The following is a 21,864-nucleotide window of genomic DNA, read 5'->3' as shown; positions in this document are numbered from 1 at the left end:
CAAACTACCACATAAATCATAATTATCATTGAGACTAAATGCTTTACTAGCACAAGAAACTACTAACAGCTTAATTAATCATAGTTCTATGATCAATGTGATATTATCAAATACCTATAAAAACACATGCTACAGAATGTGTATTTTAATAAAGTTACATATTTAAGTTAACTGTATAAATCATAACATATTTTAACTGCATTTAACACAACTCTGCTGGTTGAGTTTATAAAGGATAGCAGCACCCATGGAGCAAAGGCCTATTTTGTTTTTCTCTTTGAAGAGCTGAGCCTTGGCTTACTTCCCTGCTACATCTGCTGGCCTCAACTGTAGAGAAATACATGTAGTCAAATGGCAGTGAGATCATTCAAGGGAAGAATGCCACTTCTAGACTTCCTACCACATCAGAGGTTGTAGTGCACTTACGTTCCCTCTCGAAAACCACAGCAAGGGCTAGAAATCAGTTACCCCTATCACCATGTATTACATAACAGGTACTAACCACAGCATTCAATATTTTTTTTTACTTAAAAATATTCCTAAATCTGCAACATTATCAATTTTCATAGCTGAGTCTTAAAAGTTGTAGTGCAGAAGGCAAGTTATTGTTTGTTTGGGGATTTGTCCTAGTTTGATTTCTACTGCTGTGATAAATATCATAACCAAAAGAACCTGGGAAAGCAAAGGCTTTATCTGGCCTACACTTTACAGTCCATCACTGAAGGAAGCCAGGACAGAACTCAAGGTAAAACCTAGAGGCAGGAACTGAAACAGACACCATGGAGGAATGGTCCTTAATAGACTGCTCTCCATGGCTTGCTCAGTTTGCATTATTATATAACCCAGGACTGCCTGCCCAGGGATGGCACTGTCTACAGTGTGCTAGGCTATCCCATATCAATCATTAATGCAGAAAATGCCCTACAGACTTGCCTATAGGTCAATCTTATGGAGGCATTTTCTCAAGTAATGTTCCCTCTTCCCAGATGCCTCTAGCCTGCATCAAGTTGGGAAGGGGAAAAAAAAAACCCTAACCAGGACAGGACTGAACCAGGACCTCAAGCATGCTAGGTAAGAACTGTGCCACTGTGCTCATTCCCAGGTCAAGAATGAAGCTTCCTATAAGCTATTGCACACTTCCCAGAGGAATCCACTACTTCACTCAGGTCAAGATCTTGGGATTAACTTTTCTTATCCCTCTAGAAGTTCTTTAACCAGTCATAAGCATAGGAAACAAAACAAAAGTTAGTAAACTTTCATCTAATGGGAGTGACTTTCAGGAAATGGTCACCCACTGGGCAGTGTTTCTTAAGTCAGAGGATCCAGGGAGTGAATGAAACCAGCTATTGGCCTCTGAGCAACCAGCACATGCTGACTAGATTTATCCCCTTTTCCTTCCTGTTATAAAACCTGACAGAGAATCACAATCATTACTGTAAGCAATTCCTATACCCTTTTCCTGTTTTCACTGTAGGTAAGAATGGGTTTTACATTTTTAGAAGGTCAAAGAATATACTACAGAGACAACATGAAATAGATAAAGACAAAAATATTTACTGTCTGGCTCTTTACAGAAGTTTGCTAACTAGTTTGGCAAGTTACTATGGCTTCTTCCCTCTAGTCAACAAACTCTAGTACTGTATCAAACTATGTGGTGACTGTTCACAGTGCTAAACTCCATTGAGGACAGAGATGCATGGCACTGATCCTCCTCCTAAGAAGTGCATACTGATGATATTAGAGACTAAGGTGGTGGTGGTAGGATGCCAATCCCTAATTCAGAAAGCACCTGGGAGTTTACTATAGCCCAGACACAGCAGACAAAACAATGAACAAAATAGTCTCTCCCTCAAAAATCTGATAACTGGGTGGTAAAAACAGTGAGAAAATCATTCTGTGCAGAAAAATACACGGTGGTTTTATCAGATGCACCAGGAGAATATTCCACCTCTAAAAAACAAATTTCTTCATATTCATGAGTTTAATGAGGAACATGCCATGCCAGAAGACAAGTACAGAGAGTGCTATGGAAAGCCAGGCACCAAAGGACATGGGAGGTTGGGGAGGAGCATCAGGAGGATGCCATCCAGAAAGCCATCTACATAGAAGTTTCAGGTTAGCCCTGTCTCAAGAAACAAACATCAAAATATAAATAAGGGCCAGCAAAGTTACTCAGTGGGTAAAGGCTCTTGTCATACAGACATGGTAATCTGAGTCTGATCCCTAGAGCCCACAGTGCAAGGAGAGAAGCAACTCCTCAAAGTTGTTCTCTGACCTCTACAAATGCACCATTGCACACACACTTTGCCTTACACAAGCAACATACTTATATACACATAATTTTAAAATAATTATGAAGGGTTAGCTTATCTCTAGAAGGCAGAGTAACAACTTTTATTTTTCATTTTTACCTAATTATATTCTCTATAATTATTATGTGTTAGTTTGGTAACAAGAATATATATATATATATCTTAAGTTAAAAAAAAATAGGGCTAGCCAAATAGCTTAGTAGGTAAAGGTACTTGTTTTGCAAGCCTGGCAACCTGAGTTTGATCCTTGGATATAAAAGTGGAAGGAGAACTAATTCCAAAGTTGTCCTCTGACTTCTACATGTGCACCCTCAGGTGATAATAATAGTAATTAAAGCAGAAGGGGGTGGGGGAGATAAGGGAGAAGGAGAATCACTAAAACACTTTGTTTGAAAATGCTATAATGATATCAAATAGCCTGTACACTAATTTAAAATAAAATGAGATTTTAAACAAAGAATCACCACTACCACTAATAACAACAAGAGAAAACTGCTAGGAATTAGAGGTATGTCCTAGTGGTAGAGTGCTGCTTAGCACTACACACACATACAAAAATAAAACCCAATTATCAAACTACTCATTAAACTTAGTAAGTAAACATCAAGTACTGAGTGGACTCAAAACTCAAGATGAACAACCAATTCAACATTCTAAAAGATAAATGTAAGAAGGCAAGCATTATGGCACACACTCCCAGAACTCAGGAGGCAGAGGTAGGTAGATCTTTCTTAGTTCAAGGTCAGCTTGGTCTACATAGCGAATTCCACGCCAGCCAGAGCTAAACAGTAAGACCCTGCCTCAAGAGTGATAAAAAGAATATGACACAAGAATACACTTACCAGCCATAAGCAAACAGATGATACACATTGAAAAGGCAACAACCATGATGATAGGCAACTGAAAAATACAATTGAAAGACACAGATGTTTAGGAATAAGCAGTGGCTATAAAATAATGTATGTCCACCAAGCTTGGAAAAGATCAAAACTTCTGCAAGCTCATATACACAAGATATTTTTTTAATCAAACACCATTATTTATGGGTTTAAGCACAGTGACCTAAATCTTCTAACTGGTAAAGTTATGAGATCTAAGGAAACATGCTTCTGCTCCAAACCTGAGAAATAACTGTCCAGGACAACAGACCTCTCTTCCATCCAGGGCACCTTGCCATCTGGCATAAGGCCCCAGAAAAGCTGCAAAGTATTGTGAACAGAGGAGGAAAGAAAAGTATTCCAAACACACTTTGCCTTTCATTTACAAATTTATCTCTAGCAATTCTCTGATCACAATAAGACTGAAGTTCTCCTGAAAAAAAGGTCTCCTCTACAGTTCCTTATGTGTTCTTACACAAAAAGGAAGTATGGTAGAGTCAGGAAAGAAAGCAAATACTCAGTTATTTTCTCTGTACTCTGGCCTTATCTTTGTGGGGGAAACAGCATGCAATCTTTTCAACAGAGGTGTTTTCTACACTTTCAGACACATTACTTTCAATCTTGAAAAATCATAATTTTCTTACTGCCAGGAATTTCCAGTCCCTTGGAACACTTAAAGGACTGTGAGATTCTAATTCATCCACTGAATAGTTTCCAAGAAATAAGTCTATGGAATCCTAGAAAAGAAAGAAGGAAATTGTGAACTTTCCAAATTTGATTTGACTATACTGAGCAATAATGCAAAGATATAACCATTCAATGCCAAAAATCATCAAATACAAACTTACTTGTCTAAATCCATCAGAAAAGTTGTTCTTGTAATACCGTAATAATGAGTTGCAACCATCCATTATAAGTCCCAACCGAGTTCTTTTTCCAGTTCTGGTTAAGAGAGGTCCAATTTTAAATTATATGCATGCATACTAAATTCTAAGTTTTATGAACAGTGACTCTTTTTTATAAAAATACATGATCAGTAAAGACATTAAAAAATATCCCTGAAAATATAGACATTTCACAAAGAAGTCACTAGCAGGCCCAAGAAATATATATAGTTATCCCCTTGTATTAACAAGCAACCCTACTAGACACTTGTCTACAGATGTTCAAGTCCCTCATATAAAAAGGTGTAGTGTTTCCACGTATCCTATCATACTCCCTTATTCTTTCTAAATTACTTATGATGTCTAATACAATGTAAGTGTGAGGCAAATAGCCATTAGCCTGTATTTTTCAGGAAATGATGATATTGAAAAAAATGTGCACATGCTCAGTACAGACACAAATACATTTTTCTGAACACTTTGATTAGTGGCTGGCTAAATCCATTGTTACAATTCATGGATAAGAGGATCAATTGTATTTGTTCCCTAAAACATTACCAAGAAGACGCAAGAAAGTGAAACAGTTTTAGCTACAAAAACAAGAACTATGAAAAGTACAGCCCATGTTAAGAAATATAAAACAACACAGCAACTAGCAATAACATTTGCTCTCAGAAATCTTTACAGTGTTATAGAAAAGATCTAAAGGCACCTAGAACAAATAAAAAGAGCAGGAGTATTGTCTGGAAGCTTGGCAGAGGTACAGCTCACAGGCTGTACCCACAGACCTGTGAAGTCAGACTGGTGATTTGGATGCACAGTGATGTCAGAGAAGTACCTTAGAACCCTTAACCCTCTGTGCATCAGACTGTCCCAAGGAGGATAGGAACCCACCAGTGCCCGAGCTTCATCTTTCAGCAATCTTGACAGTCCTAGTGAAGCCCAGGAGCTTGGTCTGTAAAACTGTTTCCTGAAAGCTAACCACAGAACTCCAGAAAGCATTAGGACTACAAGCCACGGATGTGGAATACAAATGAAAAGTGTGGATTACCTTGTAAAGTCAGTCTTCAAGGCACCAGTTCCTGCATACTGTTTGGCACAAGCATTAGCATTATCAGCCCAGGCTTTGGGAAAAATAAAATAACAGCCAATTAAAGTTCTTATATAAAATACTGATTTCAAAATTTGAACAACTTTCTCTATTAAGAAATTACCTACCATTTTTATAAATCTTTTCAAATTCATCTTGTTCTTCAAGCTTCTGTCCCACATGCAAAACTCCTAGTCTCTAGAAAAAGAATCACACCAGCATTTATGAGGGATAAGATTTTAGCAGACCTGACTTAGGAAGAAAAGGCAAGAGTCCCCAAATCCTATCATGGGGGTTCTTTTCCTGCCGGTGCAAAGCACAGGTGTGCTTCAGCTTTTAGAGCTCTTGTCCACCCACCACAGACTGTAGAAGTTCCTCTACCCACACTCCCTTAAACCCAGGACAACAGGGATAATAGCTGAATGGTATTAGAAGGAGGGAAAAGAAAGGTAGAGGGAAACCTACTATGAGACTTACTACTCCTTCCCTTCTGTACCCTTTACCCTTCTGCCTTCCTCACCATTCACCATCCCAGGCTTCCACATCTAAGTCATTCAAGTCTTACTTTCCCCAAGGACCTCTAAGAATCTGATGAATTATACATATTCATCTTCCCCAAAACTGCACCCACACATGAGCTTATATACAAGTGCACACACACAGCTCTTTTTATAAAATTTCCAGGGTGGCTGAGCCCCTGAATTCTTCTCTATGGACTACTCTTTGGAGTCTACCAACCACATATTAGGAAGCCCTATCTTGGACTTTGTTTCAAATCATCAACTTTCTGAACCACCTCAGATAACACCTCACCATCTCTTGCCAAGAATGAGTCAGAACGCCTCAGTGGCTTTTAGCTGCGCAAAAACTGCCCCTACTGGAGGGAAAAGTTCAGTGGGAGAGTTCCCACACCATCTGACAAGGCCACCTCACAGACTCCTGCCCAAAGATGCTCTGAAGTTCATTATGTTTCAGCAAACTGTATTTAGCACATGAAATAGATCATAGAACCTAATTCAGCAGGCTCTGAGTAGCCATGGGACCAAACCATTCCTAATCCTTTTCTACTGAAAACTATAGCTGAAGTATCTTCAATAGATTGACACAGCACAAACTAGACTGCTCATCACTCCTTTGACACAGTTACTTTATGACTCAGGAATAATTCCTTCTAAAGCAGACACCAAAATTTCCTGAGTGTCAAAAAATTGTCAAAAACAAAGTTTAATACTTATAAATTATCTAGACATTTGGAACATACTTTGTCCTTCACAACAAATGCCAATGTGATTTAGAAGTATAGGCTTTGTTCATATTTAAAATTGAATATACATATAGAAGAAGCCGTTTGCATCTATTTGTTCTCCTTAGCACAATCCTAATTAAAAAGAAATTATGCCAGAAACGTTTAATCAAGAAGCTAATGTCCTTTGTCAGAACAAGAGATTCAAATAAAAATAATTTTTTGTTTGTTTGTTTGTTTTTGAGACAGGGTCTCATATAGCTCAGGGTGGCCTGAATCTTCTGCTTCCACTTTCAAATGCTGTGATTATAGCTATGTGCCACCATACACAGTTTATGTAGGATCAAATCCAGTGCTTCATCCATACTAAGCAAGCATTCTACCAACCGAGCTATACCCTTTAAAACAATCTTCATATACCACTAAATTAGAGAAAAAGGAGTTGGATATGGTAGCATAGGTCTGTAATCCTAGAATTTAGGAGGTTGAGGCATGGGAAACAAGAGTTAAAAACCTACATGTGCTACAGAGTGACCCTGCCTCAGAAACAAAAAGCAAAACAAAACAAATAAGACATATCTTAAAACAAAAATATCTAATGCAGCTAGAGTTCCATAGAATGGATTCACTTATTCATTGCTGACATCAAAATAGACCGATATGGGACCTCTTAGAAAGTAATATATTTATTCTCCTTAATTTTGTAATTTCACTTCTAGGAATTAGCCCAACTAAGGTTAGTTTAATCATCAACTTGACACAACCTAGAGTCACTTGGGAAGAGTCTCAATGAGGGGTTGTATAGATTAAGATGAGCTAATCGATTGTCTTGATTTCATTACTGATGTGGGCAACCCATCTTGATGGTGAGCAATACCACTCTTTTGTGTCCTGTGGAAATTTGAATGTAACTGGCCCCCATAAGCTCATAGAGAATGGCATTATTGGGAGGTGTGGCTTTGTTGGAACAGGTATGGCCTTGCTGGAGGAAGTGTGTCACTGTGAAGATGGGCTTTGAGGTCTCATATATGCTCAAGCCACACCCAGTCTCAGTTCACTTCCTGTTGCCCTGGGATCAAGATGTAGAATCCTCAGCTCCTTCTTCAGCACCATGTCTGCCTGCATGCTGCCAGATTCCCAGCCACCATGCTCCCTGCCATGATGATAATGGACTAAACCTTCAAAACTATAAGCCTCCACCTCAATGAAATGTTTTCCTTTAAAAAGAGTTGTCATCTCATGGTGTCTCTTCACAGCAACAGAAACCCTAACTAGACATGTCCTGAATTATGAAAAGAGGTAAAAGTGAGCTGAGCACTAGCAAGAATGCATACATTCACTCTCTCTGCACTTGACTGTAGATGTAACTGGCTGCTTCAGAATCTTGATTCATTGGCATCTCCATGTTGTTTAACAATTTCTTCCAAGATAAAACATTCTATCTTGCAGGAAAACTCATGACTATAAACTAAAGAACTCAGAAGCTTAGCAAGTCCCTGAAACTGACTAGATAACTCTAGGTCCCTCCCTTATTTCCCAACTTATGAAAATACTAAAGACTACCGAGACACCCTCAAAACCACCAAGATGCCTGAAAGTGACTCTTCAACCTTTCAAGCTGCCTGCAAGTCATGCAGTACCCTCCAGGTTTCCAGTTTCATGAGCCATCACCTCTTAGTGTAGGCTGTAGGTAATACGTATTTGAGTTATTTTTGCTCCTCTAAGTAACCCCAATGAACTCACTGATTGACTAAGTTGGACGTCAATGGTTATTCTTACTTTGGTAAGAATACTGTTGTGGATTCCCTATCAGGAATGAACATACATTTGCTCATGTCTCCCCAGGAATGCTCTCACATGGCACTTCAGAGTGATGGACTACAACCCAGAATTGTGAGCTAGAATAAATCTTTGCTCCCTAAATTGATTTGGTCAACTTAATTAATCAAAGCATTTGGAAAGGAAACTAAAACCCAAAGGAAGTAATTCAAGTTAATGATATTAAAAACAGATACATACTCCACAGTATTACATAAAGGCCCCAAAATGCAGTAATGTAAATGGCTTAACAAATTATAGTTAAATATATACTATTTAAAACTATGATTACATAAATACTAAAGGAAAATGGCAAACTAGGGACCACACATGTGCTCTGATGAGTTATGGAAAACTTGTATATACCAGTGATGGCAAGATACAAAAAAAAAAACATCAAGTTAGGGCGCAGACAATGTGAGTACTTTTTGTTGGTTTTCAAAGGTTCTTTTCTTCTTTTTTAAAATACATATATTTTTTGTCAATAAAAGAAAGATTCAAGTAAGTAATATTCACCTGCAGCTGGGCCTGAAGGGAACGTCGAGCTAATAAACTCTGGATCACATTAGTTCTATCAAGACAATCCATGCAGTTGCTGCGGAAAACTCCTTCTTGGTTTGTTACCACCTTGCCAGCAGAGTCTACTAAAAAATAACTGAAACACATTTATGTGAGCACTCTTATACCAAAGTACACTAAACATACCAGCAACACAACTCTTAGAAGACAGGTTTTATGGGGTAATCTTAGTTAAAACCATAAATTACAAGGCCAGATAGAGTGCACAGTAGGCATATTTCATTTTTCTAGACCAAATGAGAATCTGAATGGCTGAGGCAACACAGGTTTGTTTTTTGTTTTTTTCAAAACACAGCTTTCACAGAAGTCAAACATAGGGAGAACAGTGAAGGAAACAATTGCTATGGAAACCATGCTTCTTAAGGTCGCTTTAACATGATTTCAGCCATGTCCCAACATATCAGGGTTAATGGCTTCTCCAAAATCCCTATCAGAATCTCCTGAGTTACAAATAAAAATTCTTAGCCTTGAGAATCAATGGAACCACAATCTCTGAAGCAAAGGTTGGAAAATGCACTTAAAATGGTTTTTTTTCCTCTTTTAAAATGAATAACCATGCAAATAGAACAAAATAGGAAAAGTACATTTTTGAAAATTCAATTTTCCTTTCCCTTTGATCACTCAAATATGTATACAGTAGCCAAACATGATGGCAAACTTCTGAGTGTATTTATTTATTTATTCATTCAATTATTTATTTTTGGTTTTTCAAGACAAGGTTCTCTGTGTAACAGTCCTAGCTATCCTGGAACTAGCTTTGTAGACAAGGCTGGCCTTGAACTTACAGAGAGCCGCCTGCCTCTGCCTCCAAGTACTGGGATTAAAGCTGTGTGCTACTACACCAGCCCCCTCAAAATTCCTGCATGACAGCAATTAATGGTGAACCCAAGGCACCATCCCCTCCACCAACAATGCCAAACCTAGCCAATCTCGTCTCAATAGCCAGCCATAGTACAACCCTATCATCCTTTACTGTGTTCATGATAGAATATCACAGGAAAACAAAGTAACTGTAGTTCATAGCTATGTATACTAATATATTTTTAATTGAACTGAACAATGCTCATCAGAGACATACTTGAAACTTAAAAGTACATTTGGCATACTGTATACAAGTAAAAAAAACTGTCAAAAATTTAAAAATTAAACAAAAAAGTACATGTGGAGTACTAGGTTAGAACTATCACAGAGGTAAAACAATAGAATGGTGAATAGATTATTTTGGCTTTAAAACAAACCTGTGAACCAGCACACTAAAACATTTAGCAAACATTTCAAAAAGCACCATAAAGATGTTCAAATCTTTTGCTCCACTAATCTTATGCTAAAGAATCTTTTTGCAAGCAAAATTTTAACACACACAAAAAGATACACAATACTCATTTAAAGAGAACCACTTGTAGCACACTGTGTCAGAAGTAAGGAGAGGACCCAGACACTCCATGTGATAGGAAGCATCTAATTAAAGCTATGTTGTGACCTAACAGGCTGCAGAGAAGACACTGAAAATTGTCATTACAAAGGCTTCTAATAGAATGCTGTGATAAAATGACAGACCACTGAAACCAAAATAGTAATAAACCAACTGCAATTATGTAAAAGTTGGAAAATATATGAATATTCCTGACATTAGCCCAATTGTAAAAATTCAGTTATTCTTTAACCAACAACACTCTTCCAATACAAAAATATTAAGATAAAACAGCATATATAAGCACTGATAACCCAGTGAAACAGCTTTACAAATCTGCTAAATATATAATTAATAAGATTGGCACAAACAGAAATCTCTCCCCCTTATCTCTCTAAAGAAGTAATATGGCTTACCTTAATTCATCCTGTATTTCTGCTACTTGATCCAATAAAATATTTAGTCGGTCCCATCTCATATTTTTACACTCCTTATGGAAATCAAAGGCAAAATACCTACCAAAAAAACCCCCACATACTCAGAAACTGAGGAGACCGTTCAATTTCCTTCTATTAATAATCCCTATTAAGATGATTTTTCTCTATATGTGAACATGCATAATACTTAGGAATATAGAGCCTCCTTTATTCTGGGCTTTTTTTTTTTTTTTTTTTTTTTTTTTTTTTTTTTTTTTTTTTTTGCCTCCTTTATTCTGGGCTTATTAAAACAACAATTACTACTACTACTACACATACACACATCTCCCTACTACTTACTACTATTACTACTACTACACACACAAACACACAGAGACACAACTACTACTCACAAACACACACCTCCCTACTACTGTTACTACTACCACACACAAACCAAGTACTACTATACACACATAACACTACTACTCATACACACTACTACTACATACACAACTACTACCATAGACACTACTACTACACATACACCAACCACTACTATACATGCACAACTACTACTACTCATACACACACACCTTACTACTATTACACACATACACAACTACTACTACACACATGCCTCCTTACTATTACTACTACTTACACATACTACTACTACTAAACATACACAACTACTACACACACAACTACACACACACACACTACCACACACACACTAAGACTACTACTACTACTCACACACACACACTACTACTACTACTACTACACTACACACAACTACTACTACTACTCACATCCACCTTCCACTACTACTACTACTACATACACACGACTACTCCTCCTCCTCTACACACACACACACACAACTACTACTACTATTACTCACACACACACATCTCCCATGCTCCTATCAATAGTGGAGGACAAATTAATTAAAATTATAAGATAAATTTTATTTTCACATGTTATTCTAGGGGCCTGCAGATAAAAGCAGATAAGCACAGCAAATACTAGTAAAGCAGATCAGACTTACAGTACTGACATATACACTTCAAGAGGCACAATCCAACTGAATACCTAATATATATTTATTTCCTATCCCTGTGTGCAAAGAATATGGTTTCTTTTTGCTATTTTCCAGATCAATATGCTCAAAGTATTGAAACTCAGCACAGTCTATGGTGGATTAGGCTGGGTGTCTGTTGTGTACTAGAGACTGTAAGAAGTACAGGGCCACAAGACAGTCTCTATAGTGTTAGCTACTGCCCAGCCTACCCACCCACTCCTGTCCCCGCATCACTTTCCTTTACCAACATCTATACATTACACGTATATATGCAGAGAAAATTCTGTCAATCTATAATGAACCCTTTAAAATTACCTAATATTTAAGAAGTACAACTGTGGTGATATATTATGTACCCCAATAAAACTTATATAGGGATCAGAGGACAGAGCCAGCTACTAGATTAGACACAGGCCAGACAGTGATGGCACATGCCCTTAATCCTATCACTCGGGAGACAGAGAGCTGTCTGGATCTCTGAGTTCAAGGCCACACTGGGAACAGAGTCAGGCATGGTGGCACATACCTTTAATCCCAACACTTGAGATCTCATGCCTTTGCTTGGGAAGCACACATGCCTTTAATCCCAGGAAGTAAGATGGCAGGGCAGAAAAAGGTATATAAGGCGTGAGGAAACAGGAGCCCACTGTCTGGAGGCTGAGGATTCAGAGATGGTAAGAATGTGGCTGACTTGTTCTGTTTCTCTGATCTTTCAGCTTTCACAACAATATCTGGCTCCGGTTTTCTTTTTTTATTAATAAGACCTTTTAAGATTTGTGCTACATCCAACTCAAAGTTAGTTAATCTCTAAATGTGAAGGTGTCCTACCATTTGTCATCTTTCCCTTGAGAAGGGGGAAAACTCATTAGTCGAGCTCTGACAGTCAGTGGAGAAGACTGGCTACATGAAGTATGGCATATAACTAATTCTACTTTCTGCTCAGGAATCACAAGTAGGATGACTGGAAGGACACAGTTCCAGATGGGACTATGCTCCCATCTGAAGAGTGAAAATGCAGATAAAGCATCCACTACTGTGTGACTCCCTTGCTCCATCCACACAGTGTGGCTTCTAGTATGTAAGAGATCTATTACCTCAATGGTTATCTCAAGAGAGAATGGTAACCCTCAGAAATTAGCACTAAAATACATGTGGGCCAATGACAGGAAGCAAGAATGGCATTTTAAAAGGCTTCAAAAAAGTAACATTGGTCTGGGGAGATGGCTCAAAAGTTAAGAGCACTGGCTGCTCAGAGGTTCTGAGTTCAGTTCCCAGCAACCACCAGGTGGCTCACAACCATCTACAATGATCTGGTGCCCTCTTCTGGCATGCAGGCATACATGCAGACAGAACACTGTATATATAATAAATAAATAAATCTTTTTAAAAAAGCAGCACTGTAAGTTATTTTGAGTGCTCTGACCAGAATTATCAGCCGTAGTCCAGCTTTAATCAGACCATCACCGAGTATCTAAAACCACCACCTATGATTAATTGGACAGGCAAAGATACTGCTCCAGATGAGGTCACTACACAGTGTTAAACGGGTCCAGCTCATGCAGTGGTAAAAACCACATCAAGCAATCTTAAAGTACTGAAATTTAAGAGGCTGCAAAGTTGGCTCAGCAGTTAAAAGCATTGGCTGCTTTTCTAGAAGACCCAGGTTTGATTTCCAGTACCCATATGGCAGCTCACAACCATCTGTAACTCCAGTTTGCTTCTGGCCTCAGTAGGCACTGCATGTGTGTGATGCAGACACACATGTAGGCAAAACACACATACACATAAAAGTTTAAAAACCTTAAAAAAAAAAAAAAAAAAAAAAAAAAAAAAAAAAAAAAAAACCCTGTATTTGTGACCTAACAGGCCACTGTTTTGCAAAACCTTGATGAAAAGATTTTAACTAGAGATTAAATTCAAAACTTGACCATAAAGTTACTCTGTAATATAAATTACATCAGAGAAAATTTCAAACCAACCAAAAGGAAAATTACGCTTGCATCTGGTACTGAAAATATTCAAGCTGGGGGTTAGAGAGATGGCTGAGCAATTAAAAGTACTTGCTGCTCTTCTAGAGGATGACCCACGTTCAATAACCTGCATCCATATTGGGTTGCTTACATCCAGCCTCCATGAGCACTCCACATGCACATACATACACACTGTTTTAAAATGCAAGTTGAAATGTAATAGCTTATTCTTTATATTTATATACATAAGTGCACATGTGACTTGAAAGACTCTACAACAGACACCTAGTAAGATACCTGATCATCCCACTACCCAAGGATGACACCATTTTCGCAAATGTCTGCTCAAGTGGTTTCTCTGATCCCTTGTGGTTCACCTGTTTAAAAAAAAAAAAAAAAAAAAAAAAAAAAAAAAAAAAACAGCATGACTTTCTATTTAGATAGAGAGTGATACCAGGAAATTAACAAGGAAATGCTAAGCTTTAAAAGGAAGTCATCTGAACCAACTTTGTAGGACCTATGGAAAAGTAATCAAAATTTACAGCAACCAACAAAATAGCCATCAAGAAAAAGCCACCTTCTAAGCTGCAAGAAACCTCTGCAGCATTTTGTCCTTCCTCTTCCAACATATGATGAATTTTGTTGTAAACAATAGGAGCCTTGTTTTTAGCTCCCTTCATCAAACCAGTAGAAGCAGACAAGACCCGATGTACATGTAACTACACACATCTGAAGAACTAAACTATCTCTGTACGGTGTAACTGCACAAAGGTAAAAAAAACAATGGACTCATTGTAAAAGCTACAGCTGAACTATTAGCCAATGGATACCTGGGGCAAGAGCTTCTTTCTGGATAGAGACATAAAATAGACCACCTAAAGCCTGAACAAACCAAGTGATGCTCTTTAAAAAATAGGGACATTCAAAAGCAGCAGTATATATGAAAGAATTCAGAAAGCTACTTCCAGACTCAGGCAGGAAACATATCCAGAAAAATCCCGACTACTACAAACATCACCACCTGTTGCTCTTTAGCCTTCAAATATGCCTGGCTAACTGGTAAACTGTGCCCAGTATAGAACCAGTTTGCAAAGAATAGAGGATGGGTTGTTCTTTTGTTTTATTTTGTTATTTTGTCTTTTTTCAATTCCTAGAGTTCAATGAATTCTGCCAAAACATTAGCTGAACATATTAAAAGAGAGTCTTCAGTGAGCGTGCACAGTGAGGAAAATCTTGCAAAAGAGTCTGGAAAAGTGTAACAAGTGCATCACTATAATTTTTAACAATCAAAAAAACCAAAACAACAAAACGAAGCACAACTAGCTCTGGGAAGAAAACTGACTCCATTGTTGCAACATTATAATAATCAATGACATAATTTTTAAAGAAAATCAGTCATACAAAGAAACAGGAAAAATGGCTTATCCAGTATACCAGAATTTAAGAGATAAAACAATCACAGTGATAAGAGAGAATTTACTGCAAATGCATACATTAAAACAAACAAAACTAGCTAGTGGTGGTAGCAACATGCTTTTAATTCTAGCATTCAGGAGGCAGAAGCAGGCAGAGCTCTATGAGTTCAAGGAGGACATAGGTTCAATTCCCAGCATCCACATAGTAGCTCATAACCAACTATAACAACAGTTCCAGGGGATCTGATGATAGCTTCTAGCTCCTGTGGGCACCATACACAGACATTGTACACATAAGTAAATACAGATGACATACCTATACACATGAAAATAAAAAGAAATAAATATTTAAAAATAAAGGAAGGAAAGAAGAAAAAGCTTCAAATTGATAACCTAACTTTACACATTAAAGAGCTAGAAAAACAAAGTAAACCCAAAGCTGGCAGAAGAAAAGGAATGACATGATTAACGTAGAGAAGACCAAACACTGGTCCTGAAACACACTGACGAGCTGGGTTACAATGAACAAGAAGATTCAAATTACTAAAACCAATAACAGTAATGAGGACACTGCTAATACTTTTTAGAAAAATAAAAATTAGAATATGATGGATATTCATACCAAAAAAAAAAACCTCCCCAAAAAACCGTGCAACTTAGAGTTGAACAAATTTCAAAAAAAATATAATCTACTAAAACTGAGCCATGAAGAAACAGAAAACCAGAACAGAAAGTTGGATGTGGTAGCTCACACATGTAATACTCACACTTGGGAAGTGAAGACAGAAAAAATGTAAGAGTTCAAGGGTAGCCTGGGCTAACAGTTAGAGCCTTGCCTCAACCTCACCATCTCCCCCTCCACAAAAGGAAAATCTAAACAGATCAGTAAGTAGGAAAGAGACTGAACTGGTATTAAAGAACAGCCCCAGACCAGATCTTCATTTATCAATTTAACCAAAAGGTTAAGGATTAAATAAAAATTAGTATCACCTTTCTTTAAACTCCTTCAAAACTAAGAGGGTAGGTATGCCCTTTAATTCATTCATCATAACCAAAAGGTAGAAATAATCCAAATGTCTATTAATTCGTGAATAGAAAAACAAAATGTCTTACATTCCTCCAGTAAGATATTATTCAGTCTTTAAAAGTAATGCAATTCTGATAGACATAGATGGCTCTTTAAAACATTATACTAAATGAAACAAGTAAAACACAGAGGACAAATATTGTATGAGTCTACATACATGAGGAGCATAAAAATAGACAAATTTACAAAAATCAGAGAGTAAAACAGAATCACTAGGAGCAAGGGGAAGGTGATTAAAAAAAAAGACTATTTAGAAGGATCACAGTTTCTGTTTGGTCTGGTGAAAAGTTGTAGAGACGTTAATTTAAAAATCAATTTTCCTATTAATTAAATTGCTTTTGTTTTGTTGTTCCTCTCCAAAAAACATTCAAACCTACCAGATTAATTATGACTTGCTTTCCATAAATAATTACTTGTGAATCAAAATGCCTTTGGAAACCATCCATCTAGAAGAGAGACAAAAGTATATAGTTTATTCAACTACATAATATGATTATTTACCATAATTCTTAAAGTACCTCCTTAACTATTCCATTTTTTAAAAAAGATTATTTATTTTATGTATGAGTGCTCTATCTGCATGGACAACTGCATGCCAGAAGAGGGCATCAGATCCCACTAAGGATGGTTGTAAGACATCATGTGATTGCCAGAAATTGAACTCGGACCTCTGGAAGAGCTGCCAGTGCCCTTAATTGCCAAGCCATCTCTCCAAGCCCGAACTATCCCATTTTTATGCTTAACAAAGTGCCAGGAGGAGGACTATGCTTTCTGGATATTGGAAACACCATGAGGTAAATGGTTGTTATAGCCATTTTATACTGCATTACAGTATCACTATTTGAAATCTGAATGCAACTTTTGACAAATACACTACATTCTATAAACCTCACTGAGATCTCCCAAGTGCTCATCTGCCATTCCATTCAGTAAATCTTTGTTCTAATACTTGTAACATGTTATTGGAGGCAATTTGTTCTTACAGCCCAGAAGGGGCTTGAAGATACTGAATTTTGTCTTGTGGGGAACAAATATGTATTCTATAGGCAAATCTAAACGCATCTTGGGTTCTGTGTGACTAGGGCCCTCCCCAGGCAAGGTAGGCTCTCATATCACCTCTACCCTTCACACAAAATAGGTTCTATTTTAACCAGTGAAAAATTCAGGGAGATACATACATGATTTGCTACTTTGTTGATCTGTGGTTGTGGTTTGTACTTTAGATTTGGTCTTTGTGACCAGAAAACAGGTATTGATCCTCGAGTCTAAAAGAAAAGAGAAATATGAAAAGAAAGATACACAAACTAGTTTCCTCAACCTAATTATTGTAAGCAGTACAGATATTAACAACTTTGCAAAGAAAAACAAAACAAAAATAATCTACCAGCTACAAAAGTCTATATGCACCATCTTAAATTACCTGTTTTGCCAGGTGTGGTAGCATACACTTTTAATCCCAGCACTGGAAGGCAGAAGTAGGCAGATCCAAGTTTAAGGCTAGCGTGGTCTACATAATGAACTCCAGGACAGCCAGGACTACATAGATACCCGGTCTCAATAAATAAAAGTTCTTGGTTTATGGAAATATGCTTAAAAAGCACTTTCCCTTCCCAGTGTTACACACATGGCACCTGTATAACAGAAAGTTCTGTGATCTCCCTGAGTTCTAAATATATATATAATATGGCAATATGAAAAAAATAGAAAATTGATTTACTCATTCTCAAAGGAATGTATTTATGAACACCTGAATTTGTTTAGCTACTGATATTTTGGAGTAGGAAATACTGCACAACTCCACCAGAGGCAATAGGTGAGCAGGACTGAGTAAGGCAGGTAGAACCAAGTATACGCTATCAGTTTGTGCTATCATCATCACCTTAGGTAGGGTCTAAGGCTTACACTGGTGAACTGCTAGACTTCCATAAACCTCACACCTGCCTCCCTCTTCTTCTTGGGGGGATTTAAGGGCAGGAAGTATTCATAAGACAACACCAGATTAATAATCCTTTATTAGCTGAAAATTTTCCACATTGTACACAAAGATAGTATTTAAAAAAGGAAAGATTGGTCTGGCAGTAATCACATGTAATCCTAGCATTGGGGATATGAAGACAGGAGGATTTTAAGGTCAGCCAGTGCTACATGAGACCCTGTTTCAAAAAACCTGAAGAGGAAGAGGAAGAGGAAGAGGAAAAGAAGAGAAGAGAAGAGAAAGAGAGAGAAAGAAAGGAAGGAAGGGAGGGAGGGGGAGAGAGAGAGAGAGAGAGAGAGAGAGAGAGAGAGAGAGAGAGAGAGAGAGAGAGAGAGAGAGAGAAGAAAAGTAAGGTGAAGAGGAAAATTTCAACATGACAGAAAATGGAAGATCAAGTAGAAAGGGCCAACTGGATGACCACCAAACATATACACTTGCCTGTACAAATGAAGCCCTGTTCCCATTGTAGTGCACGATCTGTTCTGTTTCTACAAAGTTAGCTGCATGGCCTTCAGAATCAATTCCTAACATTTGGTACAAAAGACATGTATAAAAAAAATCATTAACTCAAGATAACTCAAGAATTACCAACTCAGTTCACATTAATGAATAAGTACTCATAATATTAAGTTCAAACAAATGGATAATACATTATTATAAAATTAAAAGAAGCTTGCCTAAATAGGCTTAAATAGTTAAGATTTATTTATATAAACATGAAGCTAGTAGATATTTTTCATACTAAAAACATCCTCAAAAAACAGTCCCCTGTGGTGGTAATCTAATTGTACTGAAATATTATTTTGATTGTATGTTAATAAATAAAGTTGTCTGGGGGTCAGAGCTATTAGAGCCATAGCAAGAGTGTGGCAGTGGTGGCACACGCCTTTAATCCCATAGATATCTGTGTGTTCAGGGTCAGAGCTATTAGAGCCATAGCAAGAGTGTGGCGGTGGTGGCACACGCCTTTAATCCCATAAGATCTCTGTGTGTTCAGGGATACAGTCAGCATTGGAGACATATGCCTTTAAGACCTAGGGGGCTGTACATTCAGACAGTGACGAGGCAGTCATGTGTTTGGGTTTACAACCAATGAGAAGGCAGAACAACATACTATAAAAAAACGAACCGACAGAAAGTAGCTCTTTTTGCGAAGCTGGGACAGCAGGAGGAAGGGTGAGATTTTAGCTCTGAGCTCTGACCTCTCGGCTTTCTCTTTTACATTGTTTCTGTGTTTCTTATTTAATAAGACGGTTGGTTACATCAATAGTCCCCTTTGAAGAAAAGAAAGTCAAGCATGCCTACAAATCCTATTTTGAAGTTAAAACTATCATTTTTTGTGATTATAGTTGGTAATAACACTAAATGAAAATGTGGTTCACTGCATCAATAGTACTTAGTTTCGATGCAAAGAGTCTCTAAAAAGATATTTAATTATCAAATAAAATAATTGTGTCTGATCCTAAACATCCATGACCATGAACATGTCCATGAAACCTAGTTTGAAAGCACAGTGTAATGTACTTACCAGAGACTACACTGGTTAGGTCTTTCTGGTATCTGAAGTACTTCCCTTTTAGCTTGTTTACATGATTTTTTTGTTACTAAGAAAAGTCTACTAAGCAAAAGCAATTTCCAAGGTAGCTCTGATCCAGATTACCAGAAAGATTATCAGAAAGAAATACATGGATTTTTAACTTCCCAATATTTAAAACACTCTTTTTCTGACATATTTCTAAAATAAAGCATTTTGAGTTGTTATCAGGATGTCTGTAATTATACATTAGTAGATAATCAGAAGGAAGCAAATTTACTGAGCTACACTAGCAATGGTATCACTTCTCAAAGCTAAATTACTTTCAGAAGCACAGGCTACATTAGTTTCCTTCTGTAGTGGTTTGAATAGGAATGCCCCCACCACCATGGGCTCATATTAGGGAATGCACTACTTGAGAGGGATTAGGTGTGACCTTGCTGAAGTAGGTGTGGCCTTGTTGGAGGAAATGTGTCACTGGGAGGATGGGCTTTTGGGGTTTCAAAAGCCCAAGCCAGTCCAGTGTCTCTTTTCTTCCTGCTGTCTGCAGATTGGGATGTAGAACTCTCAACTACTACTCCAGTACCATGTCTGTGTGTCATCATGATGTAATGGACTAAACCTTTGAAACTGTAAGCAAGCCCCAACTGAATGCTTTCTTTTTATAAGAGTTGCTGTGGTCACAATGTCTCTTCACAGCAACAGAACACTGACTAAGACACCTTCCATAATTCCCATTAAGGAACAAAATGCAGTTATTTTACAAAGAGAAAAAACGTGGAAGAAGGGAAAGCAGGAAAGAGGGAGATATCATTATGAAAAGACTTCCAAAACATATTAATTTTTTAATAAACCAAGATGTAAGAAAACATGTATAAAATATAACCACTGTCTATAAAAGGAAGAAAAAATACCTATATTAATATAAAGTTACAGTGCAGTATAAGTAAGAAACTAATATCTGGTTATCTAGCAAAGGAGTAAGAACCAAGCAGATTAAATGGGAAATTTCTATAATTCTAAAAATAAAATTTATATTTAAAATATGTACTCAATGTTTAACAATCCAGGAAAATATAGTTAAGGAGATGCTAACTATAATTTTATTTTATTTTATTACATATACAGCATATATGACAGCAGGCCAGAAGAGGGCACCAGATCTCATTACAGATGGTTGTGAGCCACCATGTGGGTGCTGGGAATTGAACTCAAGACCTCTGGAAGAGCAGTCAGTGCTATTAACCCCTGAGCCATCTCTCCAGCCCCGATGCTAACTATAATTTGGTTGAGGCCATTCTTAGTGGCTTTTTCCCAATGCTATAGCATCTGTAATAACATTAGTCAGATATTCTCTATATAACTCTCTGGGCTCAAATTTACAGTTATTTGTTTAGTAGGATTTTATTCTAATACATTATGGTTGAAAGCAAAATAAATGTTGGAGAATCTTCATATTCACAATAACTATAATACACATCTTAACAGTTTGGTTGAAGCAAATAAGCATATTTCTAGTGCAAAGCCTATAGAATGCTCAAAATTTAAACAACCTACAAACTGAAGTCATGAAGTAAAATGGTTACTTTTATACTTGCAAAGAGACCAAGAGTAATAAGAGAAATACTATCTGATATGAGTGTAAATTATTGAAGACCACACTGAATTTAGCATATGTTCAGACACCCAATAAACATGTAGCTGTTCTTAAACAGTTAAAGGCTATTAATTACAGTAGCTAGAGAAAAGCACAGAAGACCTATAATTATTATAAGGAGGACAAAAATCATTAGAAAGGGTATCAAATAACAATACATAAAAGGTCACAGTTAAGTCATTTAGGTTAAGTGTTAAACAATGGAAGATATGGCCCAGTTATGCTGACATGAAATGATTCTTACCTCTTACATAATATCGCACACCAGCTCTGAAACAACTCCTTCTGGAGATGAGAATCCAATCAAAGTATTTTCCATTAATAGAACATGAGTGCATAGTAATAACTTAACTACGTTAAGAAAAAAATCTAATGTAGAAAGAGTTCTAGATTCAATACAAATCTATTTACTATAATAGGAATGAATTGTCTTTAGGAAGAAAAAAAAAAGACAGAATATGCAAGTCTTTCTGGTTCTTCATGATTATTCCCAAATCTTTAGTATCTT

General features: G+C 37.1%; 1 protein-coding gene across 3 annotated transcripts in view; it reads right to left on the bottom strand.

The window, feature by feature from the left end:
- The window catches only part of Sacm1l (SAC1 like phosphatidylinositide phosphatase), a 69,857-nt gene that overhangs the window by 2,065 nt on the left and 45,928 nt on the right, over positions 1-21,864 (bottom strand). For all 3 annotated transcript variants that reach the window (XM_028890482.2, XM_037208076.1, XM_028890483.2), the window contains 12 exons: positions 21,601-21,702; positions 18,604-18,689; positions 17,369-17,455; positions 16,568-16,636; positions 13,986-14,065; positions 10,632-10,730; positions 8,742-8,880; positions 5,293-5,362; positions 5,126-5,198; positions 4,039-4,132; positions 3,835-3,927; positions 3,155-3,212 (listed from right to left, as the gene is read on the bottom strand). In XM_028890482.2, the coding sequence (XP_028746315.1) occupies positions 3,155-3,212; positions 3,835-3,927; positions 4,039-4,132; positions 5,126-5,198; positions 5,293-5,362; positions 8,742-8,880; positions 10,632-10,730; positions 13,986-14,065; positions 16,568-16,636; positions 17,369-17,455; positions 18,604-18,689; positions 21,601-21,702 (1,050 nt within the window). The remainder of the gene's footprint in view (positions 1-3,154; positions 3,213-3,834; positions 3,928-4,038; positions 4,133-5,125; positions 5,199-5,292; positions 5,363-8,741; positions 8,881-10,631; positions 10,731-13,985; positions 14,066-16,567; positions 16,637-17,368; positions 17,456-18,603; positions 18,690-21,600; positions 21,703-21,864) is intronic.

Source organism: Peromyscus leucopus, chromosome 7, assembly GCF_004664715.2.
Source record: "Peromyscus leucopus breed LL Stock chromosome 7, UCI_PerLeu_2.1, whole genome shotgun sequence".
Lineage (NCBI taxonomy): Eukaryota > Metazoa > Chordata > Mammalia > Rodentia > Cricetidae > Peromyscus > Peromyscus leucopus.
This window is presented reverse-complemented; position numbering and strand designations above follow the sequence as displayed.